This window comes from Somniosus microcephalus, chromosome 3, assembly GCF_052327205.1.
Source record: "Somniosus microcephalus isolate GS21.2 chromosome 3, FLI_Smic_1.0, whole genome shotgun sequence".
Taxonomy (NCBI): domain Eukaryota; kingdom Metazoa; phylum Chordata; class Chondrichthyes; order Squaliformes; family Somniosidae; genus Somniosus; species Somniosus microcephalus.
Genome location: NC_140989.1, coordinates 161,231,262 through 161,245,567, shown reverse-complemented (window position 1 = coordinate 161,245,567; position 14,306 = coordinate 161,231,262). Strand labels below are relative to the sequence as shown.

The following is a 14,306-nucleotide window of genomic DNA, read 5'->3' as shown; positions in this document are numbered from 1 at the left end:
ACACGTCAAAAGTAGTTAATTGGCTGTAAAGCTCTTTGGAACATCCTGAGGTCATGAAAGGCGCTATATGAATGCAAGTCTTTCTTTCTTTTATTAAAGGGCTCACAGCTGTGGATCAGGAACCTGCACAGGTCAAAACAGATATTTACGACTTGAAAGCCTTAATTTTGCATTTGGTTGAGTTTGTCTTAAAATGAATGAAAAGTCCCATCTTGTTCCTCGAAAACTCTTGCATTAAAATGTCATTGCCGAGTTTGCCAAAAAAATAACAGTGCGTGAATGACACACGCTGCTATCAACGTACAAATCGTCCACCAATTTGTGACGCGGAAGAGATACACCGTGAAATGTGAATCGCCACAAGTTGCTGCACGATGTACACTGCTCCGCCGTTAGTTTTGCGAAAATGGCATCTCTCCTTTAACCTCCCCATGATTTTCATGAAGTTGCTACATTTGCATAGAAACTGCCCATTAAACTCGCCACAGAAAGTTAAGTCTAGTAATTAACAGTGCAAGTACCCTATTAACGAGTTGATTATTGTTAATGACTGCCAATCAACCTCTTGCCCAGAAACTGAACAATTGTAAGTGTAGAGTCTGATTCTTTCAGGTTGTGAATTGTTGTTGGAGATTTTTTAAATGTCAAATTTGAAATTTTTACTTTTTTTTTCTTACTTTTCTGTCTTTTTTTTCTCCCGCTCTTAATCCAATCTTTCTCTCCCTCTCTTTATTTCTCTTTCTGTACCTGAATCGACATGGAATTCACCCACTCTAATTCGCCCTCTTTCTCAGCCCTTCCTCTGTTTATTTCTCAATCCTTAAATCTCATTGGTTATGGTATGGCAACTGCACCGCCACAGACCGCAAGGCTCTACAGATGGTGGTGAAAGCTGCACAAAATACTATAGGAATTAAACTACCTGCTGTCCAGGATATCTACCCCGAGAGGAGGCGGGGGAAGGCCCTGAGAATCATTAAAGACGCGAGCCACCCCAGCCACAACCTCTTCGCCCTGCTCCCGTCCGGTAAGAGATACCAAAGCATACGGTCTCGTACCAGCAGGTTTCGAAACAGCTTCTACCCCCAGGCCATAAGACTCATGAACGTATAATTTATTATTATTTATTACTGTTGTTTTATTTATTATTACTGTATTTCTTAGTATTTTATCATTGTTATGCCATATTTATTCCAATGTTGGGAGGACTCGTAAAAATCAACATTTCATTGTGCAGTACACACGTCTGCTGCATGTATGACAAATAAAAAAAAAATATTGAAAATTGAATTGATACACTGTTTGTCCCGTCATTCACCAAGGTCCCAAATGTCCTGTTGTCCTTGTTATCAGCTCGCACTTCCAGCAACTTACAGAGCAAGGCATTTTTGAGCTGGAGGGTGCAGGAAAAAGTCTAACTAACGCCCCACTCCAGCCAAGTCTGGGTCGTTGTTTCATTCAAAGTAGTTTTACTTTCTAAAGAAGGGAAAGGGTTAAGTTGTTAATCTAGTGTTTTAGCCAGATTTTAAATGCTCGCCCAAGCTAATTAGATACAAGCTTCCCATTCAGATGGTATCAGTAAAGAGGAGTTTGAAGGGATATCCTGAGCAGATAGCCAAACTGCTTGCTCTGCAAGAACAGACCGCGACAGGAGTTCAGCACACGTTCCACTTCCCTGCACCTCGCAGGGAGATTCTTCATTAAATAGTGACAGCAATTCGGTGTGCTGACAGCTGACAGACTGTAACCTAGCCTGCGCAGATTTATTGGGAGGCTGCTGCCTCTTTGTGCTGTTCGCAGAACGAAGAAGTGTGACACATGGCTTTGCACAGGAAAGGAACAGGATGTGTAATCAGATATTTTAAAAGCTGCTCTTTCTTATAGAAAAGGTGAAGAAACAACAACAGACAAACACGACCTGGAGCATGCAACGCTGGAGCAACCCAAGGCGTGCTAACGCCTGTGGGGTCAAATGGTGCAATTGGTCTCTAGCCGAGCATGCAACAGCAGAAAGCGACTGAAATAGAAGAGAAGAAGCAAAGACCTGCCTGGTAATGTCACAGTGACACTCGGGGAGATCAAGGTCCACATCGCAGCACTCAGCCATTGCTTCTACCAGGGCAACTGCAGCGACAAGGAGAAAGGGGACCACCTCCTGCAAAATGGGCTGAAGAACTCTAGGACAGTGCACGCGAACACTCTCACACAGCAGATAGCGGCCAAGCAAATCGCTCGCCAATCGTCACTCTCAGCAAGTGTTATTAGAGCCGACCTGACAACTGGCACCATGGAGTGACAAGTGTTCAGGTTTCTAAATAAAAACTTACGCTCATCGGCATGTGTCGCTGGGCTCACATTCCTGGGGCGTCAGGCCAGTGACGTCAAGCGCGGCTCCTTCCAAATGGGGACACCCAACCTCCGCCCAGCAGACCCGATTCCCCAGCACCCCAGCATTAAGAGACCAGAGCTGGCTTTAATGCAGAAAGGATCTGGTGCCTTGCTGCACTCTGCAAACACAGCAAACACTCGGAACTATTCCTAAGCTATGACGTCTCTCCACTGGGATGTGTGGAGGCCAGCAAGGAAAATCACAAGCAGTAAGCAAGCAGCAGCTGTCTCTCTCTCTCTCCCCCTAAAGCACTTCCCTCCTAACACAGAAGAACTGATTTGTGATAGAGCAGAACCTTTCCCACATTATTCACTGCGCACTCACAATCGGGTGCTTACATACTGGCCATTTTTCTCTCGCAAGACAATCTTAGCCGGAGAGTCACTGAACTGTGCAACTTTTAACTCAGCACATTTTGCCAATGGGACAATGGACAACAAAACCCCCACCAGATACTGAATTCAGCACTAGGTTTAACTTCACAGCCTTATCTTCATTTATGGCCTTCTTTCCTGCTAGGCCAGATGTGCGCAAGACTCATTGCAATACCTGAGAGTCTCCACACCGAGCCACTGATAAACCCAAGTAAATAGAGCTCGCCTGTCTGACATAGAGAGCATGCATCACTAACCCCACCAACCCCCACCGCCCCGGGGAGATCACCCCACTCTCTGAGGGTCATTCTGACTTTGAACGATGGTGTAAAACGGGCAATATCGGCTCGACCGCCCCATTAAACACCTGTCCCCATTTCCGTTGAAATCAATAGCAAATGGGGAGAGGTGTTTAATGGGTGCTTGAGCCAATAGCGAGCGTCTTAAACTACCGTCCAAAGTCAAATTTACCCCCAGTGAGTCCAAAGATCTTTGTGCAGATTAGTATGAACAAAGGCCCCCGCACAGCCTCCAAAGTATGAATATGGTTACTTATGGGGCTACACTGGCTGATACCATGCAGTTTGTCAGCTCAGCACACTGGTATAGAATGGTCTGCTGCCCATATCCTAACTCCCACCAAGTCCCGTTCACCCATCACCCCTGTACTCGCTGACCTACACTGGCTCCCGGTCCAGCAAAGACTCAATTTTAAAAGGGCTAGAATTGCCCTCGATGGACAAGCAGCAGGAAACAGACCCGGGCTCTGAGCTGGTAATCTCAGGAAACATACCAGGGCTCTGAGCTAGTAATCTCAGGAAACAAACCCGGGCTCTGAGCAAGTAATCTCAGGAAACATACCCGGGCTCTGAGCTAGTAATCTCAGGAAACATACCAGGGCTCTGAGCTAGTAATCTCAGGAAACAAACCCGGGCTCTGAGCTAGTAATCTCAGGAAACATACCTGGGCTCTGTGCTAGTAATCTCAGGAAACATACCTGGGCTCTGTGCTAGTAATCTCAGGAAACATACCAGGGCTCTGAGCTAGTAATCTCAGGAAACAGACCCAGGCACTGAGCTAGTAATCTCAGGAAAAATACCTGGGCTCTGAGCTAGTAATCTCATGAAACATACCTGGGCTCTGTGCTAGTAATCTCATGAAACATACCTGGGCTCTGTGCTAGTAATCTCAGGAAACATACCTGGGCTCTGAGCTAGTAATCTCAGGAAACATACCTGGGCTCTGTGCTGGTAATCTCAGGAAACATACCTGGGCTCTGAGCTAGTAATCTCAGGAAACATACCTGGGCTCTGAGCTAGTAATCTCAGGAAACAGACCTGGGCTCTGTGCTAGTAATCTCAGGAAACATACCCGGGCTCTGAGCTAGTAATCTCAGGAAACAGACCTGGGCTCTGTGCTAGTAATCTCAGGAAACATACCTGGGCTCTGAGCTAGTAATCTCAGGAAACAGACTCGGGCTCTGAGCTAGTAATCTCAGGAAACATACCCGGGCTCTGAGCTAGTAATCTCAGGAAACATACCTGGGCTCTGAGCTAGTAATCTCAGGAAACATACCTGGGCTCTGAGCTAGTAAACTCAGGAAACAGACCCGGGCTCTGAGCTAGTAATCTCAGGAAACATACCTGGGCTCTGAGCTAGTAATCTCAGGAAACATACCTGGGCTCTGAGCTAGTAATCTCAGGAAACATACCCGGGCTCTGAGCTAGTAATCTCAGGAAACAGACCCGGGCTCTGAGCTAGTAATCTCAGGAAACAGACCCGGGCTCTGAGCGAGTAATCTCAGGAAACATACCCGAGCTCTGAGCAAGTAATCTCAGGAAATATACCCAGGCTCTGAGCTTGTAATCTCAGGAAACAGACCCGCGCTCTGAGCTAGTAATCTCAGGAAACATACCCAGGCTCTGAGCTAGTAATCTCAGGAAACATACCCGGGCTCTGTGCTAGTAATCTCAGGAAACAGACCCAGGCTCTGAGCTAGTAATCTCAGGAAACATACCTGGGCTCTGTGCTAGTAATCTCAGGAAACATACCTGGGCTCTGAGCTAGTAATCTCAGGAAACATACCCGGGCTCTGTGCTAGTAATCTCAGGAAACATACCTGGGCTCTGAGCTAGTAATCTCAGGAAACATACCCGGGCTCTGTGCTAGTAATCTCAGGAAACAGACCTGGGCTCTGAGCTAGTAATCTCATGAAACATACCCGGGCCCTGAGCTAGTAATCTCATGAAGCATACTAGGGCTCTGAGCTGGTAATCCCAGGAAACATACCACGGCTCTGAGCTAGTAATCTCAGGAAACAGACCCAGGCTCTGATCTAGTAATCTCATGAAACATACCAGGGCTCTGAGCTAGTAATCTCATGAAACATACCTGGGCTCTGAGCTAGTAATCTCATGAAACATACCCAGGCTCTGAGCTAGTAATCTCAGGAAACATACCAAGGCTCTGAGCTAGTAATCTCAGGAAACATACCCGGGCTCTGAGCTAGTAATCTCAGGAAACATACCTGGGCTCTGTGCTAGTAATCTCAGGAAACATACCAGGGCTCTGAGCTAGTAATCTCAGGAAACAGACCCAGGCACTGAGCTAGTAATCTCAGGAAAAATACCTGGGCTCTGAGCTAGTAATCTCATGAAACATACCTGGGCTCTGTGCTAGTAATCTCATGAAACATACCTGGGCTCTGTGCTAGTAATCTCAGGAAACATACCTGGGCTCTGTGCTGGTAATCTCAGGAAACATACCTGGGCTCTGTGCTGGTAATCTCAGGAAACATACCTGGGCTCTGAGCTAGTAATCTCAGGAAACAGACCCGGGCTCTGAGCCAGTAATCTCAGGAAACATACCAAGGCTCTGAGCTAGTAATCTCAGGAAACATACCTGGGCTCTGAGCTAGTAATCTCAGGAAACATACCTGGGCTCTGTGCTGGTAATCTCAGGAAACATACCTGGGCTCTGAGCTAGTAATCTCAGGAAACAGACCCGGGCTCTGAGCCAGTAATCTCAGGAAACATACCAAGGCTCTGAGCTAGTAATCTCAGGAAACATACCTGGGCTCTGAGCTAGTAATCTCAGGAAACAGACCTGGGCTCTGTGCTAGTAATCTCAGGAAACATACACGGGCTCTGAGCTAGTAATCTCAGGAAACAGACCTGGGCTCTGTGCTAGTAATCTCAGGAAACATACCTGGGCTCTGAGCTAGTAATCTCAGGAAACAGACTCGGGCTCTGAGCTAGTAATCTCAGGAAACATACCCGGGCTCTGAGCTAGTAATCTCAGGAAACATACCTGGGCTCTGAGCTAGTAATCTCAGGAAACATACCTGGGCTCTGAGCTAGTAAACTCAGGAAACAGACCCGGGCTCTGAGCTAGTAATCTCAGGAAACATACCTGGGCTCTGAGCTAGTAATCTCAGGAAACATACCTGGGCTCTGAGCTAGTAATTTTAGGAAACATACCCGGGCTCTGAGCTAGTAATCTCAGGAAACAGACCCGGGCTCTGAGCTAGTAATCTCAGGAAACAGACCCGGGCTCTGAGCGAGTAATCTCAGGAAACATACCCGAGCTCTGAGCAAGTAATCTCAGGAAATATACCCAGGCTCTGAGCTTGTAATCTCAGGAAACAGACCCGCGCTCTGAGCTAGTAATCTCAGGAAACATACCCAGGCTCTGAGCTAGTAATCTCAGGAAACATACCCGGGCTCTGTGCTAGTAATCTCAGGAAACAGACCCAGGCTCTGAGCTAGTAATCTCAGGAAACATACCTGGGCTCTGTGCTAGTAATCTCAGGAAACATACCTGGGCTCTGAGCTAGTAATCTCAGGAAACATACCCGGGCTCTGTGCTAGTAATCTCAGGAAACAGACCTGGGCTCTGAGCTAGTAATCTCAGGAAACAGACCTGGGCTCTGAGCTAGTAATCTCATGAAACATACCCGGGCCCTGAGCTAGTAATCTCATGAAGCATACTAGGGCTCTGAGCTGGTAATCCCAGGAAACATACCACGGCTCTGAGCTAGTAATCTCAGGAAACAGACCCAGGCTCTGATCTAGTAATCTCATGAAACATACCTGGGCTCTGAGCTAGTAATCTCATGAAACATACCCAGGCTCTGAGCTAGTAATCTCAGGAAACATACCAAGGCTCTGAGCTAGTAATCTCAGGAAACATACCCGGGCTCTGAGCTAGTAATCTCAGGAAACAGACCCAGGCACTGAGCTAGTAATCTCAGGAAAAATACCTGGGCTCTGAGCTAGTAATCTCATGAAACATACCTGGGCTCTGTGCTAGTAATCTCATGAAACATACCTGGGCTCTGTGCTAGTAATCTCAGGAAACATACCTGGGCTCTGTGCTGGTAATCTCAGGAAACATACCTGGGCTCTGTGCTGGTAATCTCAGGAAACATACCTGGGCTCTGAGCTAGTAATCTCAGGAAACAGACCCGGGCTCTGAGCCAGTAATCTCAGGAAACATACCAAGGCTCTGAGCTAGTAATCTCAGGAAACATACCTGGGCTCTGAGCTAGTAATCTCAGGAAACATACCTGGGCTCTGTGCTGGTAATCTCAGGAAACATACCTGGGCTCTGAGCTAGTAATCTCAGGAAACAGACCCGGGCTCTGAGCCAGTAATCTCAGGAAACATACCAAGGCTCTGAGCTAGTAATCTCAGGAAACATACCTGGGCTCTGAGCTAGTAATCTCAGGAAACAGACCTGGGCTCTGTGCTAGTAATCTCAGGAAACATACCCGGGCTCTGAGCTAGTAATCTCAGGAAACAGACCTGGGCTCTGTGCTAGTAATCTCAGGAAACATACCTGGGCTCTGAGCTAGTAATCTCAGGAAACAGACTCGGGCTCTGTGCTAGTAATCTCAGGAAACATACCCGGGCTCTGAGCTAGTAATCTCAGGAAACATACCTGGGCTCTGAGCTAGTAATCTCAGGAAACATACCTGGGCTCTGAGCTAGTAAACTCAGGAAACAGACCCGGGCTCTGAGCTAGTAATCTCAGGAAACATACCTGGGCTCTGAGCTAGTAATCTCAGGAAACATACCTGGGCTCTGAGCTAGTAATCTCAGGAAACATACCCGGGCTCTGAGCTAGTAATCTCAGGAAACAGACCCGGGCTCTGAGCTCGTAATCTCAGGAAACAGACCCGGGCTCTGAGCGAGTAATCTCAGGAAACATACCCGAGCTCTGAGCAAGTAATCTCAGGAAATATACCCAGGCTCTGAGCTTGTAATCTCAGGAAACAGACCCGCGCTCTGAGCTAGTAATCTCAGGAAACATACCCAGGCTCTGAGCTAGTAATCTCAGGAAACATACCCGGGCTCTGTGCTAGTAATCTCAGGAAACAGACCCAGGCTCTGAGCTAGTAATCTCAGGAAACATACCTGGGCTCTGTGCTAGTAATCTCAGGAAACATACCTGGGCTCTGAGCTAGTAATCTCAGGAAACATACCCGGGCTCTGTGCTAGTAATCTCAGGAAACAGACCTGGGCTCTGAGCTAGTAATCTCAGGAAACAGACCTGGGCTCTGAGCTAGTAATCTCATGAAACATACCCGGGCCCTGAGCTAGTAATCTCATGAAGCATACTAGGGCTCTGAGCTGGTAATCTCAGGAAACATACCACGGCTCTGAGCTGGTAATCTCAGGAAACAGACCGAGGCTCTGATCTAGTAATCTCATGAAACATACCAGGGCTCTGAGCTAGTAATCTCGTGAAACATACCTGGGGTCTGAGCTAGTAATCTCATGAAACATACCCAGGCTCTGAGCTAGTAATCTCAGGAAACATACCTGGGCTCTGAGCTAGAAATCTCATGAAAAATAACAGGGGTCTGTGCTAGTAATCTCAGGAAACATACCAGGTCTCTGAGCTAGTAATCTCAGGAAACAGACCTGGGCTCTGTGCTGGTAATCTCAGGAAACATACCAGGGCTCTGTGCTAGTAATCTCAGGAAACATACCAGGTCTCTGAGCTAGTAATCTCAGGAAACAGACCCAGGCTCTGTGCTGGTAATCTCATGAAACATACCTGGGCTCTGTGCTGGTAATCTCAGGAAACATACCAGGGCTCTGAGCTAGTAATCTCAGGAAACAGACACGGGCTTTGAGCTGGTAATCTCAGGAAACATACCCGGGCTCTAAGCTAGTAATCTCATGAAACATACCAGGGCTCTGAGCTAGTAATCTCAGGAAACAGACCTGGGCTCTGTGCTGGTAATCTCAGGAAACAGACCTGGGCTCTGTGCTGGTAATCTCAGGAAACAGACCTGGGCTCTGTGCTGGTAATCTCAGGAAACATACCCAGGCTCTGTGCTAGTAATCTCAGGAAACATACCAGGGCTCTGAGCTAGTAATCTCAGGAAACAGACCTGGGCTCTGTGCTGGTAATCTCAGGAAACATACGAGGGCTCTGAGCTAGTAATCTCAGGAAACAGACCTGGGCTCTGTGCTGGTAATCTCAGGAAACATACCAGGGCTCTGAGCTAGTAATCTCAGGAAACATACCAGGGCTCTGAGCTAGTAATCTCAGGAAACAGACCCGGGCTCTGAGCTAGTAATCTCAGGAAACATACCTGGGCTCTGAGCTAGTAATCTCATGAAACATACCAGGGCTCTGAGCTAGTAATCTCAGGAAACATACCTGGGCTCTGTGCTGGTAATCTCAGGAAACATACCTGGGCTCTGAGCTAGTAATCTCATGAAACATACCTGGGCTCTGTGCTAGTAATCTCATGAAACATACCTGGGCTCTGTGCTGGTAATCTCAGGAAACATACCAGGGCTCTGAGCTAGTAATCTCAGGAAACATACCTGGGCTCTGTGCTGGTAATCTCAGGAAACAGACCCAGGCTCTGTGCTAGTAATCTCAGGAAACATACCAGGGCTCTGAGCTAGTAAACTCAGGAAACATACCCGGGCTCTGAGCTAGTAATCTCAGGAAACGGACCCAGGCTCTGAGCTAGTAATCTCAGGAAACATACCTGGGCACTGAGCTAGTAATCTCAGGAAACAGACCCGGGCACTGAGCTAGTAATCTCATGAAACATACCTGGGCTCTGTGCTAGTAATCTCAGGAAACATACCTGGGCTCTGAGCTAGTAATCTCAGGAAACATACCGGGGCTCTGAGCTAGTAATCTCAGGAAAAATACCCAGGCTCTGAGCTGGTAATCTCAGGAAACATACCCGGGCTCTGTGCTGGTAATCTCAGGGAACATACCAGGGCTCTGAGCTAGTAATCTCAGGAAACATACCAGGGCTCTGAGCTAGTAATCTCAGGAAACATACCTGGGCTCTGTGCTGGTAATCTCAGGAAACATACCTGGGCTCTGAGCTAGTAATCTCATGAAACATACCTGGGCTCTGTGCTGGTAATCTCAGGAAACATACCTGGGCTCTGTGCTGGTAATCTCAGGAAACATACCTGGGGTCTGTGCTGGTAATCTCAGGAAACATACCTGGGCTCTGAGCTAGTAATCTCATGAAACATACCTGGGCTCTGTGCTGGTAATCTCAGGAAACATACCTGGGCTCTGTGCTGGTAATCTCAGGAAACAGACCCAGGGTCTGTGCTCGTAATCTCAGGAAACATACCAGGGCTCTGAGCTAGTAATCTCAGGAAACATACCAGGGCTCTGAGCTAGTAAACTCAGGAAACATACCCGGGCTCTGAGCTAGTAATCTCAGGAAACATACCTGGGCTCTGAGCTAGTAATCTCAGGAAACATACCCGGGCTCTGAGCTGGTAATCTCAGGAAACATACCCGGGCTCTGTGCTGGTAATCTCAGGGAACATACCAGGGCTCTGAGCTAGTAATCTCAGGAAACATACCTGGGCTCTGAGCTAGTAATCTCAGGAAACATACCAGGGCTCTGAGCTAGTAATCTCAGGAAACATACCTGGGCTCTGTGCTGGTAATCTCAGGAAACATACCTGGGCTCTGAGCTAGTAATCTCATGAAACATACCTGGGCTCTGTGCTGGTAATCTCAGGAAACATACCTGGGCTCTGTGCGGTAATCTCAGGAAACAGACCCAGGCTCTGTGCTAGTAATCTCAGGAAGCATACCAGGGCTCTGAGCTAGTAATCTCAGGAAACATACCAGGGCTCTGAGCTAGTAAACTCAGGAAACATACCCGGGCTCTGAGCTCGTAATCTCAGGAAACAGACCCAGGCTCTGAGCTAGTAATCTCAGGAAACATACCTGGGCACTGAGCTAGTAATCTCAGGAAACAGACCCGGGCACTGAGCTAGTAATCTCAGGAAGCATACCCGGGCTCTGAGCTAGTAATCTCAGGAAAAATACCCGGGCTCTGAGCTGGTAATCTCAGGAAACATACCCGGGCTCTGTGCTGGTAATCTCAGGGAACATACCAGGGCTCTGAGCTAGTAATCTCAGCAAACATAACAGGGCTCTTTGCTGGTAATCTCAGGAAACATACCAGGGCTCTGAGCTAGTAATCTCAGGAAACATACCCGGGCTCTGTGCTGGTAATCTCAGGGAACATACCAGGGCTCTGAGCTAGTAATCTCAGGAAACAGACCTGGGCTCTGTGCTGGTAATCTCGGGAAACATACCAGGGCTCTGAGCTAGTAATCTCAGGAAATATACCCAGGCTCTGTGCTAGTAATCTCAGGAAACAGACCTGGGCTCTGAGCTAGTAATCTCATGAAACATACCCAGGCTCTGTGCTAGTAATCTCAGGAAACATACCAGGTTTCTGAGCTAGTAATCTCAGCAAACATACCAGGTTTCTGAGCTAGTAATCTCAGGAAACAGACCCAGGCTCTGTGCTGGTAATCTCATGAAACATACCTGGACTCTGAGCTGGTAATCTCATGAAACATACTCGGGCTCTGAGCTGGTAATCTCATGAAACATACTAGGGCTCTGAGCTGGGAATCTCAGGAAACATACCTGGGCTCTGAGCTAGTAATCTCAGGAAACATACCAGATCTCTGAGCTAGTAATCTCAGGAAACAGACCCAGGCTCTGAGCTAGTAATCTCATGAAACATACCCAGGCTCTGAGCTAGTAATCTCAGCGAACATAACAGGGCTCTGTGCTGGTAATCTCAGGAAACATACCAGGGCTCTGAGCTAGTAATCTCAGGAAACAGACCTGGGCTCTGTGCTGGTAATCTCGGGAAACATACCAGGGCTCTGAGCTAGTAATCTCAGGAAATATACTAGGGCTCTGAGCTAGTAATCATAGGAAACAGACCTGGGCTCTGAGCTAGTAATCTCATGAAACATACCCAGGCTCTGTGCTAGTAATCTCAGGAAACATACCAGGTTTCTGAGCTAGTAATCTCAGCAAACATACCAGGTTTCTGAGCTAGTAATCTCAGGAAACAGACCCAGGCTCTGTGCTGGTAATCTCATGAAACATACCTGGACTCTGAGCTGGTAATCTCATGAAAACATACTAGGGCTCTGAGCTGGTAATCTCATGAAACATACTAGGGCTCTGAGCTGGGAATCTCAGGAAACATACCTGGGCTCTGAGCTAGTAATCTCATGAAACATACCCAGGCTCTGAGCTAGTAATCTCAGGAAATATACCTGGGCTCTGTGCTGGTAATCTCAGGAAACTGGCCCGGGCTCTGAGCTAGTAATCTCAGGAAACAGACCAGGGCTTTGAGCTAGTAATCTCAGGAAACATACCCGGGCTCTGAGCTAGTAAACTCAGGAAATATACCCAGGCTCGGTGCTGGTAATCTCAGGAAACAGACCCGCGCTCTGAGCTAGTAATCTCAGAAAAGATACCAGGGCTCTGTGCTGGTAATCTCAGGAAACATACTAGGGCTCTGAGCTAGTAATCTCAGGAAATATATCCGGTCTCTGTGCTGGTAATCTCAGGAAACAGACCCGCGCTCTGAGCTAGTACACTCAGGAAACATACCAGGGCTCTGAGCTGGTAATCTCAGGAAACATACTAGGGCTCTGAGCTAGTAATCTCAGGAAACAGACCTGGGCTCTGAGCTAGTAATCTCATGAAACATACCAGGGCTGTGAGCTAGTAATCTCAGGAAACATACCTGGGCTCTGAGCTAGTAATCTCATGAAACATACCAGGGCTCTATGCTAGTAATCTCAAGAAACATACCTGGGCTCTGAGCTAGTAATCTCATGAAACATACCCAGGCTCTGTGCTAGTAATCTCAGGAATCATACCAGGGCTCTGAGCTAGTAATCTCATGAAACAGACCCAGGCTCTGAGCTGGTAATCTCAGGAAACATACCCGGGCTCTGAGCTAGTAATCTCAGGAAACATACCCGGGCTCTGAGCTAGTAATCTCAGGAAACAGACCAGGGCTTTGAGTTGTAATCTCAGGAAACATACCCGGGCTCTGTGCTGGTAATCTCAGGAAACAGACCCGCGCTCTGAGCTAGTAATCTCAGAAAAGATACCAGGGCTCTGTGCTGGTAATCTCAGGAAACATACTATGGCTCTGAGCTCGTAATCTCAGGAAATATATCCGGTCTCTGTGCTGGTAATCTCAGGAAACAGACCCGCGCTCTGAGCTAGTAATCTCAGGAAACATACCACGGCTCTGAGCTAGTAATCTCAGGAAACATACCTGGGCTCTGAGCTAGTAATCTCATGAAACATACCTGGGCTCTGAGCTAGTAATCTCAGGAAAAATACCCGGGGTCTGTGCTGGTAATCTCAGGAAACAGACCCAGGCTCGGAGCTAGTAATCTCAGGAAACAGACCTGGGCTCTGTGCTGGTAATCTCATGAAACATACCTGGGCTCTGTGCTGGTAATCTCAGGAAACATACCAGGTCTCTGAGCTAGTAATCTCAGGAAACAGACCCAGGCTCTGTGCTGGTAATCTCAGGAAACAGATCTGGGCTCTGAGCTAGTAATCTCAGGAAACAGATCTGGGCTCTGAGCTAGTAATCTCAGGAAACAGACCCAGGCTCTGTGCTAGTAATCTCAGGAAACATACCAGGGCTCTGGGCTAGTAATCTCAGGAAACATACCAGGGCTCTGAGCTAGCAATCTCAGGAAAAATACCCGGGCTCTGAGGTAGTAATCTCAGGAAACAGACCCAGGCTCTGAGCTAGTAATCTCAGGAAACAGACCCAGGCTCTGAGCTAGTAATCTCAGGAAACAGACCTGGGCTCTGTGCTGGTAATCTCAGGAAACATACCCAGGCTCTGAGCTAGTAATCTCAGGAAACATACCCAGGCTCTCAGCTGGTAATCGCAGGAAACATACCAGGGCTCTGAGCTAGTAATCTCAGGAAACATACCCGGGCTCTGAGCTAGTAATCTCAGGAAACAGACCCGGGCTCTGAGCTAGTAATCTCAGGAAACATACCTGGGCTCTGAGCTAGTAATCTGAGGAAACATACCCGAGCTCTGAGCTAGTAATCTCAGGAAACATATCTGGGCTCTGAGCTAGTAATCTCAGGAATCATACTAGGGCTCTGAGCTAGTAATCTCAGGAAATATATCCGGTCTCTGTGCTGGTAATCTCAGGAAACAGACCCGCGCT

The 14,306-nt window shown here is 47.7% G+C and overlaps 1 protein-coding gene across 14 annotated transcripts in view; it reads right to left on the bottom strand.

Moving 5' to 3' along the window:
• The window catches only part of syne1b (spectrin repeat containing, nuclear envelope 1b), an 834,787-nt gene that overhangs the window by 109,543 nt on the left and 710,938 nt on the right, over window positions 1–14,306 (bottom strand). Inside the window, exon 1 of one of the 14 annotated variants that reach the window (XM_085981818.1) lies at window positions 2,045–2,229. The exons of 12 other annotated variants lie outside the window; for them this stretch is intronic. In XM_085981818.1, the coding sequence (XP_085837944.1) occupies window positions 2,045–2,091 (47 nt within the window). In that variant the 5' untranslated portion in view covers window positions 2,092–2,229. Of the gene's footprint in view, window positions 1–2,044; window positions 2,230–14,306 lie in introns of those variants that run through there. One more of the 14 variants, XM_085981816.1, reaches the window with a different exon arrangement.